This window comes from Azolla caroliniana, unplaced genomic scaffold (genome assembly GCF_043228905.1).
Source record: "Azolla caroliniana isolate FFs.n. ecotype wild unplaced genomic scaffold, voAzoCaro1.0.p SCAF_9, whole genome shotgun sequence".
Lineage (NCBI taxonomy): Eukaryota > Viridiplantae > Streptophyta > Polypodiopsida > Salviniales > Salviniaceae > Azolla > Azolla caroliniana.
In genome coordinates this window covers 2,266,071-2,286,502 of record NW_028230444.1, presented here as the reverse complement: position 1 = coordinate 2,286,502, position 20,432 = coordinate 2,266,071, and the positions used below count along the sequence as shown (strand labels likewise).

Sequence of the window (20,432 nt, the reverse complement as noted above, 5' to 3'; positions counted from 1 at the left end):
GTGAGTTCCCATAACTTTTCTCCAAACAACCACATGTAGCATACTCTTGTTCGTTCCTCGACTCATTTGCTTGTGTGGCTTTAAATGTCTCACTCATCTATTCACGATTACACATGCTTGCTTTACATTTGATAACACTGCATATTTTTGTGGAATAATCACCTGGACCCAAACCAATTGCTTTCCCCTTTACACCCTATGGTACAACAACATGGTGTGGATATGGACAAAATATAATCCACATAATAATGCTAACTAACATAAGGAAACATAAAAATAATTCATGCATTACATCAAAATCATAGAGTATCACGCAATTTCCTTAAAAAATCATATCTTAAGCTACAATTCATACTACACACAAACCATGGATATGGTTTATAGTGTACACCACAATAGTACTCTCACAAGAATGCCCCTCTTTTAAACCCCAAACTACTCTTTTGTCCATCTCTCTTTTCCTCTCTCCCTTTAACACTAGAAACAACAACGAAAATAAGGAAGAAACTCTAAATCTTGGAATCACATGGGACTTATGCGTAGTTAGTTGAATAGACTTTTGCTACGTCCATGTGCCCATTGGAATAAATAGTGCTCTTTCCCAAATATCAGGTCCCAAGGTCCAGTATTTTGCCCATACACATGCACAAAAAACCTGAGATATGAATCAATTACTATTTTTAACCTGTCTTCTTTATATCCTAGCAAGAATATGAAGATTTTGATACAAATCACTAATCACATGCTTACACTCACGATGTTGAATTTAGAAATAAATAGATCTTGATCACTCTTAATTGTTGTAAGCCTTAATGCAACACGATAACATAAATAATCTTATGTGGTACAAATTTCTAATGCATGAATGCAAACACATTGTTATATTAATTTGGCAAATATTACTAATGCATTAACCCCCGCCCTCAAATATTTGTAGGGAATGGCTCTTAAACACCAAAAATTAGTTCAAGTCTAAGTATTATTAGATGAGCAAATGAAGGTAGTAACCCCATGTTGTATGTTAAGCAATTTTGTTTTCTTAACTCTTTGAACCTACTATTGCACTTGGTCACTGCTTAGGTTTGAAAGAAGTTAATGTTTTACCATTCCCGTCCTCAAATGACAACCTTTAATTTCACGAATGAATATGAGACCACATTGTGGTTCAGAGAGCTTGGTGCTTCTAGACAATCATGAAAGCTGGCAAACAAGCATTAATCCCATATGAGTCAGGCATTTGAGTTAGTGTGACAATCAAACTTCCCTTGGAGTAGATTGCATAGTTTTTTAGTATCAATTTAGGAAGTCAAACATGACCTGAATAAAAATATATATAACGTTCTTACATGATACATGTGAAATAGAGTAGAGACTCTTGAGTTTCTAGAAATTTAGTGATGAATGTCACGATTGGGAGTGCATACTATGACCAAAATTCACGTGCAAGTATTCGACAATTGATTCCGTATTGCACATAGCTTATTATCTATTGACATCAACAAAATGTTTCACTTAAAATTCGAGTTCTTTAAAGGTAGTGCATATCGATGTAGATGACAATGATCCTTTAAATGACAATTGCCAACATATGTACCTCTAAACGGGCAAGGCAAAAAGTTTAAAAAATGATATAAACTTCACATTCTTCAAAACTAGCCGCTAAATTTCGTCATATGATCATATTTGATGAGACGTAAGTTTGATTCTTGCATACATAGATGGACGCGAAGCTTCTATGCTTTCAGGACTGCACAATCAGTCCACCATCGCTTTTGAAACATGAGAGTCTCTTTTGAATTGTGACAGGGCATTACCAAAAAAAAGGTCTCCCACGGGATAAAGCAAATCTCTCAAAGGTCATGGGTTCGAATTCTGAATCTTTCGGCAACCAACGGGTTCGATGTTATGGTCATTATAAAGGCTCCTCATAATTACACAGACGCCGATTCTCCCGCCTTCTTTAGGCGAGGGCTTTCGCGACGCACAAGAAGAAAAAATATCTTTAAGAGTGGAATTTTCTGCTGAGTAGTGTTTCATTCATCTTCACCGCAAGATCGAAACAAATTCGATTCCTTCCCATGCCGTACTTCACCTCGCTTCTCATCAGGTGGAGATCCAGAAGAGTCCTTGCATCCTTTGAATCGAAGCAGAAGATCTGCAGAAGAAGCTGCACTTCTTCCTCAGCTTCTCCTACACGCATATTTCAAACCACGCTTTCAAGCACTATTTCGAGGTCAGGTCTTGGCCTTCATACAGGTATGCTTGTTGGTTTTATTCTCGTTCTCAGTCGGCCTTGATCTTGCTCCAAGCTGTTTTTGTTTCTTCTAGGTTGTTTTGTTATTGTTAGAGGTTGGTATCTTTGTCCTTTTCGTGGTCTCATTCTCAATGACGATTTCAAGAACCATTTGTCACAGGAATCAGATCTTCTCTGAAGCTCATTCCAGCTGCTGCTGGTGAAGGCCGCTACTTTGTGCATGTTTCTGATTATGCGAGGAGAAATCCAGAAGAAAACAATGAAGAAGTTGATGAAAGGGAAGAGAAAACGCTTCCTGCTTCCATATGCAATGTTGAGGATACAACTTTGTGTACTACGTTAAGCTCAGGGAAAGTTAAGATTCGAACTGTGGAGCATGTTATTTCTGCTTTGGAAGGCCTTGGCGTTGACAACTGCAGAATGGAACTTAAAGGAGGAAATGAGGTAATGTTGGAAAAATCCATGTTTTTTAGTGTAATTTGTGTTATCGGAAATCTTCTTTGAATCTCGAGCTGTTTTAGAAGAAAAACGACTTCAACAATCGCAAAATTATCTAACAGTTTGAGTTTAAGATGCTTGTACTTTAAAATCAGATATATTTAAGGTTCAAATGTTTGAAAATCACCTTAAAATTCTGAAATTGGCCATAAAATAGCCACCAAATCTGAGATGATTTAGACTAACAATTTATTTGTTAATATATAAACTCAGAAAATTTAAAAGAAGGTTTATTATCTTTCCGTAAAATTATAAATTTTCTAAACTCTTACCTTTCAATGAAATAGTAAGAATGCTATATTCACAGAATGAAATGAGGTTTTTCTGATATCTTTTGTTTAGGTCATTTACAGATTCCTATATTGGATGGATCTGCAAAGATGTGGGTGGAGGCAATCCATGAGGTTGGAATCTGTTTTGCAAAGGACAAACAAGGGCGTCTTGTTAGGAAGGAGCTGTTTGTCTTAAAACATCCTCTCTCTGTAACAAAAGGAGATTCCTTTGTTGCGGCATTTCCGTCATCAAAGCTTAAGATCACATATGGCATTGAATTTGAAGAGGTACTTGACTGGAAGCATTTGTATATGCTAGCTATTTTTTTCATCCGATTAGTTTACAAAATTGGGATCCTTGGAAAAAGTTTCTCACTAATTGGCTGAAATTTACTTCTCATGCTTGAAATGTTAGGAAATTATGAGGAAGAGTTAGAAATTTGCTGGATTTAATGTATTGATTCTGTTAATTACTTAAATATTTCCAACTGGGAAGTTTCAAAAATTTGAGCAGATTGTAATCATATTCCCTATGGCCATTAAAGAAAACAGACATGCCTCCTTTCTCTAGAAGCCTCAAGCTTTTATCATTATTGCACAATATTCTGTCAGATAAATATAGAGGCAGCCATTGTATCTCGAGTTAACCTGGTTTTAGATTTTAGAATTTTTCCCTATCTCAAACTTCCAACAGGGATTTGGGACTCCTACGAAATTCTAATATCCAGAATTTATGTGTTTCTTTTGTTGAACCTTTCATTTTGGTATGCCACCTCTTGTAAGCATGAGCTCATTATAAAGGGGACAATTTATCCTGATTCCTCTCAGCTATGAAACTATTAAATAAAATCAAGTTTTGATAGAGTCGAGATGTTTGTTCTATTTTGATAATACGAAGATAACTACAATGAAGATGATGAATCATACTTTAGATTTGATCTATTAGTGCTTATGTCAGCTCAAGATGTGGCACACCGAGTGCACTTTGTAGTCTTGTTCAAAATTATACCATCAGACCAAGGTTGTGGTGCAGGAGTGATGTGGCTAGAAGCACTTGTCAAAAGTGCTTCTATATACTAACCACGACTGCATTAACACTTCAGACAAACTTCACTTAACTATATAATCTCTCTTGCATAATCAATGATGCAATAATTAACTGAAGCACTTGCTTAATTAACTTAAACACTGTAAGTGATTAAGGAATACACTTATGAAATCCACACGTACATTAATTGAGGAGTTTCAAGCCTCAAAGAGGGTTTGCATGAATGATGAACCATTAGTTGATCCTTTGTACATTATCTGAGACGTTCAACACTGAATATATATCATACAATGCTTCAGGTACCACTATCAGTTTGCCATACATCATCACCCCAAAACTTTGCCAAGACAGGGGTTTTGATATTAAGAATGAGTTCTAGACAAGAAATGGAGTATCTTCTGAATATCTGCTTCTGAGAATTGAAACTGCATGGTGGCATGATTGAATTCTTTCATCACTACATGCCTGGTTTCCACATTTATACCCAAACAGGAACCTTGTGATGAGTCGAAACCAATTTGTATCAATGTGGTGCTTCAATTGTACTGCTGAATTTCACACCCTTGTCATCCTAGTTGCTTCGTTCAATATGATGGTTTAAAATTTCGTTCTATACCTATTGTTAGAGAGGAAAGTTGGTACAGTTTTCTGAACTCTGTTACCAAGGATTGGTTTGTTTGTGCCTTGGTTTGCTTCGTTTGTTCATGACTTGTCACAAGTACATGATGTCACTTCTTTGTACCTAAGAAGATCTTTGGTGACTACTCTTCTGTTGGAACTTCTCTTTTCAATCATGGCCTCTGAAGTTAGTTTGTGACTTAGTCATGTTTCTTTTGTGGCAGAAAAACAAAAATGTGGGATCAGAATTGTGTTACTGTTGAACCTTCCCTGGTTCTTGGTGAGCCTCTTTGACACATGTTACACCACATGACACTTGTTGTATTGCTCATCATAGTATTTCTGCATATTCAGGCTTTGCTATTTTTGTTTTGCTTGCCAAGAATTGTTTTCAGCGCTGCAACTTAGTCTTGTACACATCTTGTCTTGTACTCTGGTTTCTAAGTTTGCTCCATTTATGTAGAAAAAACTGAGTCTCACCATTCTGCCAACCTTGGGTTGCTGTGACCGTGTTTCGGATGTGCTAAACAGCTGTCAATTCCTTGCTTGGGATCCTCAGCTAGACTATGTATATACCCCAAGTACTCATTTTTCTCTCAAGATCCTCTCACCCATGTCCAGTGTAAGTAGTTGATTACCACTTTGAGTTGGTCTAGGCTGGGTACTTGTGAGGCTTCGGATTACAGAAGTGTTTCTGGTTCAATCTTGTTGGTTGTTTTGTGCTAGGTGCAATCATGCACTCAATTGCTTGATTTCAGTCTCATTCTAAGATACATCCTATTGGAAGATGAATGGAGGTGTTACTCTTGCTTGCTTTATAAAACTTCATGAAGTAGTTTGTACATTTGCAAGAGAGACTTCTGAAGCAGGAGTATCTTATCTTATTTACTTTTATGTTTACATAGTAACATTTATTTTATTTTGATTTCTTGTTCTCAAAGACGAGATAACACTTAAGATGTAATACCTTGTTTAGTCTTATAGGCCATTTTGGCCTCTTAAAAGACGTCAATATTTCTTCCTTCATTTCCTTCTTACTATGATGCTGAATTGAACTCAAGATGATCCATCAAAATCTTCTCCCTTTTTTTGCATGTCTTATATGTTTCATTCACCAAGTATAATAATAGTTGACAGTTTATTTGGAACTGGAAATGATGAACTGGAAGTTAGTATCTGAACTTCTTGACACCATAAATCATTGCTAGCACTTTCTTCTCTATTGTAGAGTAATTTTGCTCTCCATGGCTTTATTGAAGACTGGCAAAAGTTATAGAGAAATTCCTCTCATCACATTGTTTGGGTCAGATTTGCAGCCACTGGATATGTGGAAGTATCATTGTGGAAATGGAACTCTTTTCCCATTCTTGTGACGTGAGAATATGTGCTTTGGCCAGACATTTCTTGATTAGTTCAAGGATTTAGGTACACTCTTCTGTCAATTCATATTTCCATTGACGTAAGGTTTAATACTTGATTGTGGAATGCCGCATTGCATATTGAGTTGAGTTTCATAAAGTATAAATTTTTGGTCAATGTACAACCTCTATTCGACATGATAGGAAATGAATTATTAGACATGCTACTGAGAGGTTTTATCAAACTGTCAAATTATGCCTAATCCTTATCTATATTTAAATGAGAACCATTGTCTACTCTTTTGCTAGCATGTGGGCAAAAGTGTTTGTCAAGCACTTTTATGTCTGGTACAACTGCATCAACACGCAATATGAACTGTGCTTAACTATCTAACCTTGCTCACTTAATGAATGATACAGTAGTTATGCTAAACAACCACTTATTTAACTTAGCACCATAAGTAATGAAAAATACACTTCACAAAAAAGGACACTTATGTCAATCATGGATTACCAAGCTCATACAAGGAGATAATAAATGCTAGGCAAAGTATAAAGCGTTTAGTACTAATCCATTAGTGGAGATAGAGAGAGAAGAAAAGAAGCTAAAGGGGAGCTCAAGTTTAGAGAAGGAGAAGCATCCTTGATGGCTAATTCATTAGTTTTTATACCTCTTTACAACTTGGGTCTCTTAGTGTGTCCTTTTCCTTGAAAAAAGTTCATAGCCATAGTTTTACCTTCTTACATGTTTATTGATATTGAAAGAGGCAAGATTATGAATAAATGGAGTAGCCTTTTATTAAGTCCATAGTGACATTGGGTAGGCTCTTTCCATGTGAAGTTATTAAAATACTTCAAGGAAATTAAATAGGAAAGTACTAATGGGCTTGTCATTGCTAAATTCAATGACACTATGCAGTGGATAAGCTTTATAACAAGGAGGGATGAGAGGCGTCATATAAGGACTCCATGACATTGGCAAAATCAAAATGTTGACTGGAGAAGTATATATTTAAGAAAAAAACATTTTCCTGTGAAGGAGTTTATTTAGTGTTTTTCTGCTATTCTTGCACATCTGAACTGGTTCATTTGTCAATCATATAAGACCGTTTGAGTTCCTTCACACAGTTATCAGCTATGAGAGCAGTAGGTCTAGCAATTGTGTTAAAATCTTATAATGTAAATAGTATTTTAGGCATTTGCCTCTGAAATATTATGTGTGATAAAACACATACTATTGAAGAATGCTTCACTTGATACCAATTCTGATGTGCAGGTTCCAGCTATCAAAACTCAATGGTTCTCTTTTTGTCCAAGTGATATCTCAAAGTATGAAATTGACATTGCACCTGCCAGAACTTTTGGTATTGCTGAGCAGGTTAGTAGATTCTGACACATTTAGCAATCATGTTTACAACTTCCGTGATCTTGCTCTTCTAATTCATGATAATATGGCCCATTTAAGCTCCAGATCCTCAAGCATTTTGGGACTTTTATCATTTTTTCTTTTCTTGAAAGTGTTATTTTTGACTTTTGACTCATAGTGATGTTATGTCTTTTTGGATAGAATATGGTTTGTGAATTCATTTCAGGCAGCTATTTGTTTTTATGTTGATTTCTTGTTGAGGTGATCAGTGATTTGGTTTGATTTAGTGGTTTGGCTGGTTTGCACCTTTGTTAGGAAAGGTTGGATTAAGAACAAGAAGGATTGCTGGTGCACCCAAATGTGCACAAGAGCACCTATGGTTAAGGCTGATAGGATGATCTATTATGATTAATATTACAGGAATATTTTGAAGAAAAGTTGATATAATCCCCCCTCCCATATAAAATATGTCATAATCATAACATAGTTTAGACTGAATAGCTAACTCCAAACTTGCACTCTTTATCATCTTTATTATTTCTCATCTACGATCTCTCTTCCTAGATTCTTCTCTCTAGAACTGGCAAGTCTTTAAATGCCTTCACTCTCTTTCACTTTTCCAATGTTATTCCCGCTTATTCCTCATTTATTGTATCTGTTTGGTTGTACAAGGGTTACATAACTACCAAACAACTACTTTACCCACATTCCCCATTTATGTAGGCTATACCAGGCTCTTTTGTGAAAACTTTATTTTTTTGCTACTTACAAACAGGCTCTGCTCTTTGGCTGTGTCTACTTTATGCAACTATTTTGCTACTGCTGTCTAACAGCCTTCTCACAACGTAGGCTGTTTCTATTTTTTTTTCTTCCAACTGTTCTGCTGCTACAATTAACAGATTTTCTTGCATGGTATCAGAGCTGTGAGGTCTCCATAACCTTAGCCTGAGTTTTTGCCGAAGAGCACACAAGCCTATCTTCTTTTATCCCACCCTTAAGAGGAGTTATCTATTCTTTGTAGCTTCCCTCCCAACCCTAAAGAGGAGGTTCTCTTACCAGCCACCCTCCCAACCTAGAGAGGAGGTTCTACTTTTCCCCTTACCTGGGCGTTGCCAAGCATCTAGGGAGGCGTAGAAAGACCATGAGTATCTACTTACAGCTGCTGTAAACAGTCCAGTTGTAGCTCAAGAGGAGGATATCCATTGCCTCACATGCCATCATTGTTTTGTCAACCATTTCCCAATCCCCGAAGAGTCCATCTTGGATGGGAACAATTACTTGGATTGGGAATTGCAAATAAAGGCCTTGCTACAGTACTATCGTCTATGGAATGTAGTCAACAGTAGTGAGAAGAAACCACCGGTAACTTCATCTTCTTCAACCACATCAGTTTTTGGTTCATCTAAAGCTAAGATTGAAGCTTGGCTAGATAAGGATTCTCATGGTCATGGTTTCCTCATGTTTAATATTAAACCTAGCATTGCCCGTCAATTTCAAGACAAAGGTGAAGAGATAGCCAATGAACCATGGACAGCCATCAAAAGCAGGTATCATAGAGCTAATCACGTTCAAATGATAGCTATTGAGGGTCAACTACCACATCTGAAGATTCATGAGACTCCAAACATCATGGATCAAATCACACGTTTTGTTACTCTCCAAAAGCAGCTAGTTCCTTGTGAAGCAAGTCAACTAAAGCTGAGTTTGTGCATCGTCTAAGGATCAAGTCGCTTGAATTATTCTCATCCTTTTGTGACACAATTTCTCTTCTTCCAAACACACTTCATATGAATACATTTTCTGGCATGCTTTTAAGATAGGGCCACAAGGAAGTAAAGTGCTCAAAATTCTAATCAAATACTTCTCCATGCCAAAAGTAAAGGAAAGTGGAAGCACAACAACAACAACTTCTTCAACAAACCCAATCCAAGATGAGCAATCAACCCAGCCTACAAGGAGCTCACTTGTCATTATTGTGGTTACAAAGATCACATTCAACTTGTTTGTCAGAAAAACAAAAAAACCAAGAAGTTTTCTTTCTACCAAAATTCAGCCTACACCAAAATCAAACTCAGCCCACTCAGCCAAAGAAACAGGTTTCCTTGGCATTGAAGAACATTCTTCACATTTAGTTGGACCAACTACCTCAACCTTTAATAAGTGGCTAGTAGACATTGGTGCTATTGCACACATGACTTATGACAAATCTATTTTGCATGATGTCAAACCTAGCTCCTCCCCAATCTCTATAGGAGATGTCTCAAGCATTGAGGCTTCTTGTGTGGGTAATGTGTTTTTTAACACTTCTTCCAATGACAAACTTACAAAGTAAGGTATGGTGCTACATGTGCTACATGTGCATTGTGTCTTTACCAATTTACTTCTAGCCTTCTGAATAACAAAGTAAGGTATGGTGTCTACTTTGATAGCTCAATTTTGGAAGTCATTGACACCAACAACTTACAAATTATAGCAAGTGGCAAACAAGAAAGGGGTTTATTCCACTTGAAAAGTTCCCATAGCCCCTTGGAAATATCCAAATTTCATCTTCTTCAAGTACTTCAAGGCTGTCATGTCTTGGTGGCACAAGATCCCACATTGTGACATACTTGGTTTTGGTCATCTTAACTACGACTCTCTTCAAAAGCTCTCTTCTTCACAACTAGGTGAGGGTCTTTCGCTTTTCAAAGCTCCCAATACCTGTGTTGCTAATGTTCATGGGAAGCAACTTTGAGAGCATTTCCCTCATCAACCCATTCACTATACAACATCTAACTTGGAGTTAAAGCACATGGATCTTTGTTTTCCATTGAAAACCACTACCCTTGGTGGTGCATGTTATTTCATGCTCATCATTGATAATTTTTCACGTAAGGTTTGGGTTTACGTGCTTGTAGAAATATCACAAACCTTCATAAACTTTCAAGAATGGGAGCTCTTGTCAAGAACAAAACATTAAAGAAAGCTCAAAAGATCAGGTCTGAAAATGGTAGAGAGTTTATCTTACAAGCTTTCCATGTTTTCCCTCAACAAAATGGTGTGGTAGAAAGGAACAACAGATGGCTCGCACAATGCTCACTCAATCTGATCTTCCTCTCTCGGGTGAAGCTGTCAACAAAACAGTTTACATCATCAACTGCTGACAACTAAAGCAGGTGATGCAATGACCCTTATAGAAGCATTTACAAGTGTAAAACCCTCAGCTTCTCATTTAAAAGTCTTTGGTTGTGATGCTTATGTCCACATTCAGATAATAAAAAGACTAAATTTAAGTCCAAAACTAAGAAATGCAAGTTCCTTGGTCACCACACGCAATCTAAACCTTACATGTTATGGGATCTAGAATCAAACTGTCTAGGGATGTTCATTTTGTGGAGTCTAAGTTGGATGGCTCTAGGATTTTGCCTGAGTTTAGGTTTGAAATCCCAGCTAGTCCAGAATCTGCTATTCGAAACAAAGATGTCTCATTGTCCAACCCCCCATCTCCTCCAACTCCAACTCACCCTCAAACTCACCTCCCACTTAGACCTCTCCCTCAAGTCCAATTGTTTCCCCTCCCTTGATGCACTAGCGTCCAACATTTCTAAGGTGGCTTCCAGCCACCAATCAAGATTCCCATCTCTTTGATGCTGACCTTCATGAGTATACAGCTGGTTCTCTTTCCAACATGAGAACACTCAGGTCACAATGGCCTCTTCACTCATGCAACTTACCTTACTATGTCTTGTTGTGCAATCACAAGAACCCACTACAACAAAAGATGCTCTTGTTTTTCCGGAGTGGAAAGTGGCAATGGAAGTTGAACTTGATTCCATTGAGCAGAATCACTCATGGGAACTGGTTTGTCGGCCTCAACATAGGCACTGAAATGGTTTTTCAAGACCAAGTACCATGTTGATGCTACTTTGGATAAGCAGAAGGCATGCTTAGTTGCAAAAGGCTACTCACAAGTGGGAGGAGTGGACTATGAGATAACCTTTGCTCCAATAGTAAGGTACACCTCTATTCAATGTGCTTTTGCCCTTGCTACTCACAACAAATGGCCTATCTTTGAAATGGATGTTTAGTGAGCCTTCCTTAATGGTGACTTGGAAAAGGAAGTTTACACAAAGCCTTGTATGGCTTAGAGCAAGCTCCCAAAACTTGGTATGACAAAATTAATACATTGTTTCTCTCTCTTGGGTTTCAACACTTATGTTGACAACAATCTCTATGTATTTTCGCAAGATGATTTGTTATTCTTGCTCTTATTATATGTTGATGACCTAGTTATAGGGTCCCTTGCTTCTAAAATAGAACAGTTCTGCACTGACCTCAAAACCACATTTGAAATGACTGATTTAGGACTTCTCCATCACTTCTTTGATATGTGGAGGTCTAGCTACCACTTGTGATATCTGAAGGCAGCACAAGGATTAGGGTTTAGGTAAAAAACAGAGAGGGAGAGAGTCTGAGTGAGAGACAAAGGGAGAGAGAGAGATGCACGCTGTCTTGGGTACAAAGAATGTACCTCTTTTTTGGTTTTTAGATATTATGTATATACAAGTCAAAAGTGTGCTACGAGTGCGTTCACACTCGTGCACTGATAAAAGGCACGATGGCCCTTTATTCCCAACAACCTCCCACCTAAAGACAATGTGCCATGAGAGAAAAAAAAAGAACGTCAGCTAAGTCCAAGTATGTACAAAGCTGAACTACATACATCTATCCAACTCCCATCATCTGTCGGCAATGAGCAAATCACTCAGCTGGAAGACCCTTCGTGAGAAGATCTGCAGGATTATTATTTGTATGTACTTTGACAAGCTCAATGTTCTTGCTGTCAAGTACATCTCTGATGAAGTGATACTTCACCTCTATGTGCTTCGTCTTTGCATGAAAGACGGGATTCCGAGCTAGCATGATAGCACTCTGGCTGTCACAATGAAGAATAGGTAACTTTGTAATGCCAAGATCTCTCACTAGATATGAAAGCCATAAAGCCTCTTTGCATGCCTCAGTGGCAGCAACATACTCTGCCTCCTCTGTAGTAGACAATGCAACACACTTCTGTAGTCTGGAGATCCAAGAGACTGCTCCTGTTAAAGTAAACACATACCCAGAAGTAGAATTCTTGCAGTCTGCGTGACCAGCATAGTCTGCATCTGTAAAACCAACGACAGATGCCTTTTGCTTTCCAAAGCAAATACACAAGTCCTTTGTGCCTTTGAGGTATCTCATAATACCTTTCACCGCTTCCCAATGCTTTTTGTCGGGATTTGCCATATATCTACTAACCACTCCCACTGCAAAAGCAATATCAGGGCGTGTAGCAACCATTGCATATATCAAACTGCCAACGGTAGAAGCATATGGAACCTTAGCCATTTCAGCCTTCTCAGCATCAGATGTAGGGCTGTCTTCTGCACTGAGTTTCAAATATGGAGGCAATGGAACCCCAATTGTTTCCCCCCCCTCCATATTGAAATGCTGCAAAACCTTAGAGATATACTCCTGCTGAGAAAGAAAGAGTACCCCTTTCAACCTGTTTCGGAGTATTCGCATGCCAAGGATGTGATTTGCATCACCAAGATCCTTCATATCAAAGCTACCATGAAGGCTTTGCTTCAATGAATTCAAGCCATGAATATCCTTGCCAGCAATCAACATATCATCAACATACAAAACCAAGATAATCAGGCTGTCATCTCCTGCCTTCTTGGTGTACAAGCAGTGGTCCATTTGACTTCTACGAAAACCTTGAGACTGCATAAATGCATCAAATTTATGATACCATTCTCTTGGTGCTTGTTTCAACCCATACAAACTCCTTTTGAGCTTACAAACCATCTTCTCTTTGCCTTTAGCCACAAAACCTTCAGGCTGCTGCATATATATGTCTTCATGCAGATCGCCATGTAAAAAGGCGGTCTTCACATCCATCTATATGAGCTCCATATCTTCAGCTGCAACTAAGCCCAAAATGATTCTTAATGTAGTCATCTTGACTACAGGCGAGAAGATCTCATCAAAATCAACTTCATATTCCTGCTTGTATCCTTTTGCAATCAATCTTGCTTTGTACTTTGGCGAGGAATCAGAAATGACCTTCATTTTATAAACCCATTTGCATGGAAGTGTTTTCTGCCCTTTAGGCAACTGCACCAAATCCCAAGTGCCATTTTTCTCAGGAGATTCCATCTCTGACAACATGGCTTTATACCATTTCTTGTTGTCCTGTCTGTCCATTGCTTCCTTGAAGCAAGACGGTTCACCACAATCAGTCACCATGACATAATCAGCCACACTGTTTGCATCAGGAACAAATCTGTCAGGCTGTCTAGTAACTCTAGACGATCTCCTAACCCAATGCTCATTGTTTGGTAGCTGTTGAGCCTGCAAATCATCATTTTCAATTTGCAGTCCAGGCATTTCAGCCTGCAAATCAGCATTAACAGCTTGCTGTTCTAGCTGTTCCTGCACATTTGGTGGCTCATCATTATTGGCAAAGGCTGGCTGATCATTTCCAACCTCATTTTCTGCATTTGCAGGTAAGTCTACAGCAGGTGTTTGCTGCTGTACAGCTGGCACATTTTCCTGTCTAGAATGTATTTCTTCTCGGAATACAACCCTACGTACTTCCTCAGTCTTTTTGGGTTGTTTATGTATGTGATTTTCCTGGAAGATAACATCATTGCTGCGTACTATTTTTCTTTTCTCGGGATCCCACAATCTATACCCCATTTCACCCTCGTCACCGTATCCTAGGAAAATACATTTGCAGGACTTTGGCTCAAGTTTGTTGCGTTCTTCTTTGCAAATGTGCACAAAAGCCTCACAGCCAAACACTCTCAAGTGAGCATATGAAGGTGGCTTGCCCGACCACACACTTCTTGGGGTATTCCCCCTCCCAAAGACCTGTTAGGTGACCAATTAATCAAGTGAACAGCTGTCATAACAGCCTCTGCCCAAAAACCATGGGGTAATGCAACATGAGACAGCATAGTACGGACCTTATCTTGAATAGTCCGATTCATACGCTCTGCATCTCCATTTTGGGGTGGATTATAAGGGGCAGTGAGTTCCCTCTTTATCCCTTTGCTGTCACAAAAAGCTTGAAAGGCCTTGGACACATTCCCCACCATTGTCAGAGCGAAGACACTTAAGTGTCTTATCAATTTGATTCTCAACTAATGCCAAAAATGTTTGAAACTTGTCGAGCACTTCATCCTTGCTACAAATAGGGTAAACCCATACCTTCCGTGTAGCATCATCGACAAAAGTGACTAAGTATTTTTTTCCCCCTAATGATAGCCCTGGCATCTGACATACATCTGAATGTACTAACTCAAGCGGGGAAGATTTCAGTGAAAGAGACTTTTTATGAGATGTTTGTACATGTTTACCATAAATGCAATAATCACGATGTTCAAAATCAGCATAACGAAGACATGGCAAGTAACCCAAACGAGAAAGTACTTTCATACCAGTTTCACTCATGTGTCCCAACCGGCCATGCCACAAAGAAACACTAGGCTGCTCGGTTATGGCAACAACATGGTCACTCACATTAGATACATGGAGAGGATACAAAGTATCACTTTTACTACCCTTGGCAATAACTCTAGATCCCTTACAAATCTTCCATTTCCCATCACCAAAGGTTGTGTGAAATCCATCATCATCTAGCTGTCCTGTGCTAATCAAGCTCTTCTTGAGCTGAGGTACGTCGTACATGCTGAAGTGTGAAAGCAGAACCATGCTGAAACAATAATTGCACAGTGCCAATACCTGCAATTTCACATGCATAGTTGTCCCCAAGATGGACAACACCATATCGACCCCCTGTGTAATCTGAAAACCACTCACGATGCAGGGTGACGTGAAAAGAAGCACCGGAATCAAGTATCCAAGTGTGCATGTCACCATCCGTATCTACAAGTAAAGCATGATGAGACAAAGAGTACATCATTTCCACTATCACTATCATGAATGACTACATGCACCTCTTCATTTTTAGTATTGCCTTTCCTCGGTTGAATGTCTCTTTTCTTCTATGAAATCATCTACCTTCTTGCCCTTTCCTCTCTTTATTCCATTTGAAACAATCACGTTTAAAGTGACCCTTTTTGCCACAGTGATGGCATTCTACATCTTTACTGCGTGATTTACTACGGCCATAACTATCAGATTTGCCTCTTTGTTGTGACCTAATATGCAACGCACTAGAGGACTTATTGGATGCATTGTTTTGCCGACTCATCTCTTCCATGAGTAGAGAACACTCTACATCGGCATAAAGAAGCATCGCATTTGAATTGTTCATAGCAGTCCTAAAAGTATCCCAACTTTCTGGCAAGGTGCAAAGTAAAAACGTGACCTACTCTGCAGAAAACCCTAAACTCTGCATGCAGAAAACTCTAAACTCTGCTCTGCAGAAAAACCCTAAACTCTGCTCTGCAGAAAACCCTAAACTTTGCTCTGCAGAAACCCTAAACTCAGCTCTGATACTTGTTTGAAGGCAGCACGAGGATTAGGGTTCAGGTCAAAAACAGAGAGGGAGAGAGTCTGAGTGAGAGACAAAGGGAGAGAGAGATGCACGTTGTCTTGGGTACAAAGAGTGTACCTCTTTTTTGGTTTTTAGATATTATGTATATACAAGTCAAAAGTGTGCTACGAGTGTGTTCACACTTGTGCACTAATAAAAGGCACGATGGCCCTTTATTCCCAACAATATCTTCCTCAGCCAACATAGGTATCTCAAACAGCTCCTTGAAACCTATGACATGTTAGATTGCAAGCACTTTCATGTCCCATGGATTTGAACTCAAAGCTTTCTCGTGAAGATGATTCTCTCATAATTTGAAGATATCACAAAATACAGAAGGTTAATTGGGTCTCTTCTTCACTTAACTTACACCAAGCTTGATTTGTCCTATATTGTTAGTAGCCAACTCTCAAGTGCTCCAAGACAAAGTCCTATATTGTCCTATATTCGAGTTCTTAGGTACTTGGCCTACACATTCGAATATGGAATCTTTTTTTGAGGCGGCATTGAGCTTGTTGGCCACTCAGATGCTGATCAAGCAGATGACAATGATTCTAGATAGTCACATCTGACTATTGTTTTGAGCTAGGCTCTAGATTAATTTCTTGGAAATGAGAAACAAATTTCAATTTCTACTTCATTGACCAAAGCTGAATATGGAACCTATTTGGATACTTGTTGTGAGTAACTTTGGTCAATGCAACCACATCCGACTATCATTTCGAGCTAGGCTCTGGCTTAATTTCTTGGAAATGAAAGAAGCAATTTCAGTTTCTACTTCATCGATCAAAGCTGAATATGGAGCCTATTTGGATACTTGTTGCGAGTAACTTCGGTTAATGCAACCACTTTGTCACATTTATGTTTTGCAAGACTCTTATTCAAGTCTTCATTGACAACCAAAGTCTCTGTGCATTGGCACATATCTCAACATTTCATGGTAGAAAGAAACATATTGAAGTGCACTAACATTTTTTTGTGAAGTATTGAAATCACAAGCCATCAACTTGGCTTATTTTCCTACTCAAGAAAACGTGACTGATTTGTTTACTAATCCACTTCCAATGGAAGCCATTGATCAGCTCCTCAGTCGACTCAATGTTGGACCGTTGTTCTGGAGTTGAGAGGAGGTGCTAGAGGTCTCTTTCATTTTTATCATCTCTCCTCTACGTTCTCTTGCTTCCTAGATTCTTCTCTCTCTAGAATCTATAACTCTTTAAATGCGTTCTCTCTTTCACTTTTCCAAGATATTCCCTCTTATTCCTCCTTTGTTGTACCTGTTTGGTAGTACAAGAGTCACTTAACTACCAAACAACCATTTCACCCACATTCCCCAATTTTGTATAAATAGACTATACCAGCATCTTTCGTAAGATCTTTATTTTTGCTGCTAGTTGCAAAGAGACTCTGCTCTTTGACTGTGTCTCTAATTTTTGCAACTATTTTGCTACTCACAACTTTGGTGTGTCTATTTTTTCTTCCAATTGTTCTGCTGTTTTTATTAACAGCTTTCCTCACGAATTAGCCCTCTTTGGACCGTACATCTGAGGTAGTGGAATACATCACATGTGGAAGTGCAGGGAAACATATTAGATATACCTACCACATTCTTCTTTACGCTGATGACATATTCGTGGTCTCTGAATGACATTTCGATCTTGATCATAACAAGCACCTTTAGTATGAAGCAAGGATGCTCGCTCTTCCTCTGCCCTACACTCTTGAGACTCTACATCAATGACGGAGTTGCTGTAGTAGGTTTATCTGTCCACATTCTTCTTTACAGTGATGACATAATCATGGTCTTTGAATCTCGTGCAGATCTACAAAATCTCGTGTAGGTCTTTGAGATGAGCATAGGTAGATAATTCTGATGTATGTGCACAATGCCTGAATTTATTATCCTGTTCCTCTGAAATTGATGTCTAAGTTACTCAGCTAGTACCAGTTTATGTCAAGGTGGAAGATATTTGGATAGGTATACAAATCAATCTAGCTGATGGCATGCATTCATAAGAATTAAAATATAAGGAGTCAAAAGTTTCTCGTTTATCCACCCTCCATTTTGATGGTTCCAACATTTCTTCAATTCCAACATGGGTCTCGGATTGGAAAAACTCAGGATAATCAGTAAATGATCACAGTAGATGGGAGGAGTAATTGAATTCTTCCATAAGAGACAAGATATGTGACGACTTCAGAATGGAGAGGTAGGGTGTTTAAATGATGATTTGTAACACTGAAATACAAAGTGTTTTGGACTGTGGCTCCTGGCACTATGAGCTTTTGTGTGTCATTATTGATTACGCGATCTTAAAATGATACTCAAATTCTCGGTCATTAACATAGAACTTTCATCATCCTAATGAGCTGTTTTTCGAAGTAAGAATTTACTATTCTGTTATTGTTGTTTTTTGTAAATGGGTGAACGCTTATATAAACTCGTCCAACAAAATGTTAGATGGTGACTGCCCCAAAACTGATCTTTACCTTCTGCAATCTGTGTGTGTTCGTGTTTTCTCTCTCTAGATTTACTTTACTCCAGCATTTATTACAGTTAACTTTTATAACCTACCACTACTTCATTACAACATTCAATGCATTGTTCTTTTCTCTCCATCCCTGCATTCACTCATTATATGCCTAGGAATATTGTATATCCTTTCATAAATGCACGTGTTACAAAACCTGCTCTGCTTTGAGCCTCACGAAGAAATAGAGTTCTTGTTTCAGCTTATTGTTAAGCTGCTGCTTGCCTCTTGGGGATCTTACAACTGTTCATAACATTTTTCTCATGCAAAAGAATGGTAGTAACCAGATTGTCATATATGTACATGAATGGCTATTTGTATATATTTAATTATTTGAACATATCCACACAATATTCTTGCAGATTGGAAAGTTGCTATCTGCTGGTCTCATTAAAGGTGGTTCCATGGATAATGCAATAGTTTGCAGGTTGTTTACATGTCTAACTTTTGTGAGTTATTTTCTGCGGTTTGCCTTTTGAAATTTTGTTACACTTTGTTATTTGATCAGGCATACATGGTGCTGGTCTACATAGTTGGCATGACTATCCTTAACATTATCATGTAGTTTGAGAAGCCACAAATCCTCTTGCAACAATGTTCTTTATCATTCCCAACAATAACAAGAAGAAAATGGCTTAGATATCTGTCACTGACACTTAATCTCCTTATCCTACCTAAAACGAATTACAATAGCCTATATATCAATGCAAAAAAAGTCCAAAAGATGCTTCTGCTTGGGGAATTAGTTGAGAGGTTTGGAGAGAGGCATTTGACCTAAGATAATTGATTAACATGTCAACAGTGCGTTGTAACTAGATTTGGTATGCCATACACATGAAACTTACAGAAAAGCTACCAATGGATGAATATCATTGCTGATACAGAACCTGGGTTTCAAAAAACACTAACTTTCAAAAAGCTTAAAACGCAAACATGATTAATCCTGAAGCCCTAAAATGCATGTTTCAAAATGGCAGGTCCAGTGCTTTGTGTTTGGATTCTTTCAGTGTTGTGATGGTGAGAATGAGAAATTGATCGACTGATCGACTGTCTTTGCAGTGACAAGGATGGTTGGTTGAATTTACCCCTTAGGTTCTCCGATGAACCTTGTAGGCACAAACTACTAGATCTTATTGGAGATATCGGGTTGTGTGCCAAAGGCGGTAACCCTGGACTTCCCATTGCACATATTGTGACATTCAAGGTACCAGTCTTTTATCTGGTGGTGTTTGAGCTTGTTGCAACATCTGTGGATGTTTTGTTTCTCTAGAAATCATAACCTGCAAGATGGGAGGAAAATAGTTGTCTTATAAGTTTGTCCTTGCTGTAGGGAAGTCATTCACTTCACACAGAGTTTGCGAGTATCTTATCTTGCCACATGAAAAATAAATTGGTTGAAGACTAAATATGAAAGCGCATTTCTTCTTACTGTGACATGAGATCATATTCCCATTTTTAGACCAAGCTTTTGTTGGGGAATATTGCACAGTTTTGGCGCTGGATTCTTCATATTTTCCTTCTGGATCATATCAGAAATTTCGCTAATATACTGTGACACAAGACAACATACTGCCATTTTTGGAGCAAGCTTTTGGTGGGAAATATTACACAGGTTTAAGTCCTGTAATTTCTAAAGATCATATTTAACAATGAAAGTTTGCAAATCCTACGGCATGTTTTTTGATTATAAACTGAGTGTGTTTTCAATCCATGTATTGTGCATACATACGAGAGTTGTGTTTGAAATGTTGTAATGCTAACAGTCATTTATAAATTATTACTAAAACTTCAATGGTAAACTGCTAATTAAAATGATTAATGGCTGTATTCAATCGTATATTCAAAATGCATTGATTAGGTTTCTAGATGTGTGTTAATTTAGTGTCTTAGAGGATTTCTCATTCATCATTAATCTGATTTCTTCACAGTTCAAGACATTGTCTTTGCTTCAAATCCTTTG

The 20,432-nt window shown here is 38.2% G+C and overlaps 1 protein-coding gene across 7 annotated transcripts; it reads left to right on the top strand.

Annotated features, from left to right (window-relative positions):
- The first annotated feature begins 1,966 nt into the window (after window positions 1–1,966).
- Window positions 1,967–20,057, top strand: LOC147859825 (putative UDP-3-O-acyl-N-acetylglucosamine deacetylase 1, mitochondrial). 7 transcript variants are annotated; one of them, XR_015530255.1, is made up of 7 exons: window positions 1,973–2,256; window positions 2,415–2,698; window positions 3,106–3,312; window positions 7,325–7,426; window positions 18,835–18,899; window positions 19,289–19,449; window positions 19,532–19,630. XR_015530255.1 is itself a non-coding variant. In XM_087324867.1 (7 exons), exons 1-7 carry the CDS (start codon window positions 2,079–2,081, stop codon window positions 19,875–19,877), a joined length of 1,056 nt encoding a protein of 351 aa, XP_087180993.1. In that variant the 5' UTR covers window positions 1,973–2,078; the 3' UTR covers window positions 19,878–20,055. The 7 variants fall into 7 exon arrangements, 6 of the variants coding, with proteins under 6 accessions (XP_087180994.1, XP_087180995.1, XP_087180996.1 ...); XM_087324867.1 differs by lacking the exon at window positions 19,289–19,449 and adding an exon at window positions 19,803–20,055 and having other exon boundaries at window positions 19,532–19,676; XM_087324868.1 differs by lacking the exons at window positions 7,325–7,426; window positions 19,289–19,449 and adding an exon at window positions 19,803–20,057 and having other exon boundaries at window positions 1,967–2,256; window positions 19,532–19,676.
- The last annotated feature ends 375 nt before the right edge of the window (window positions 20,058–20,432 follow it).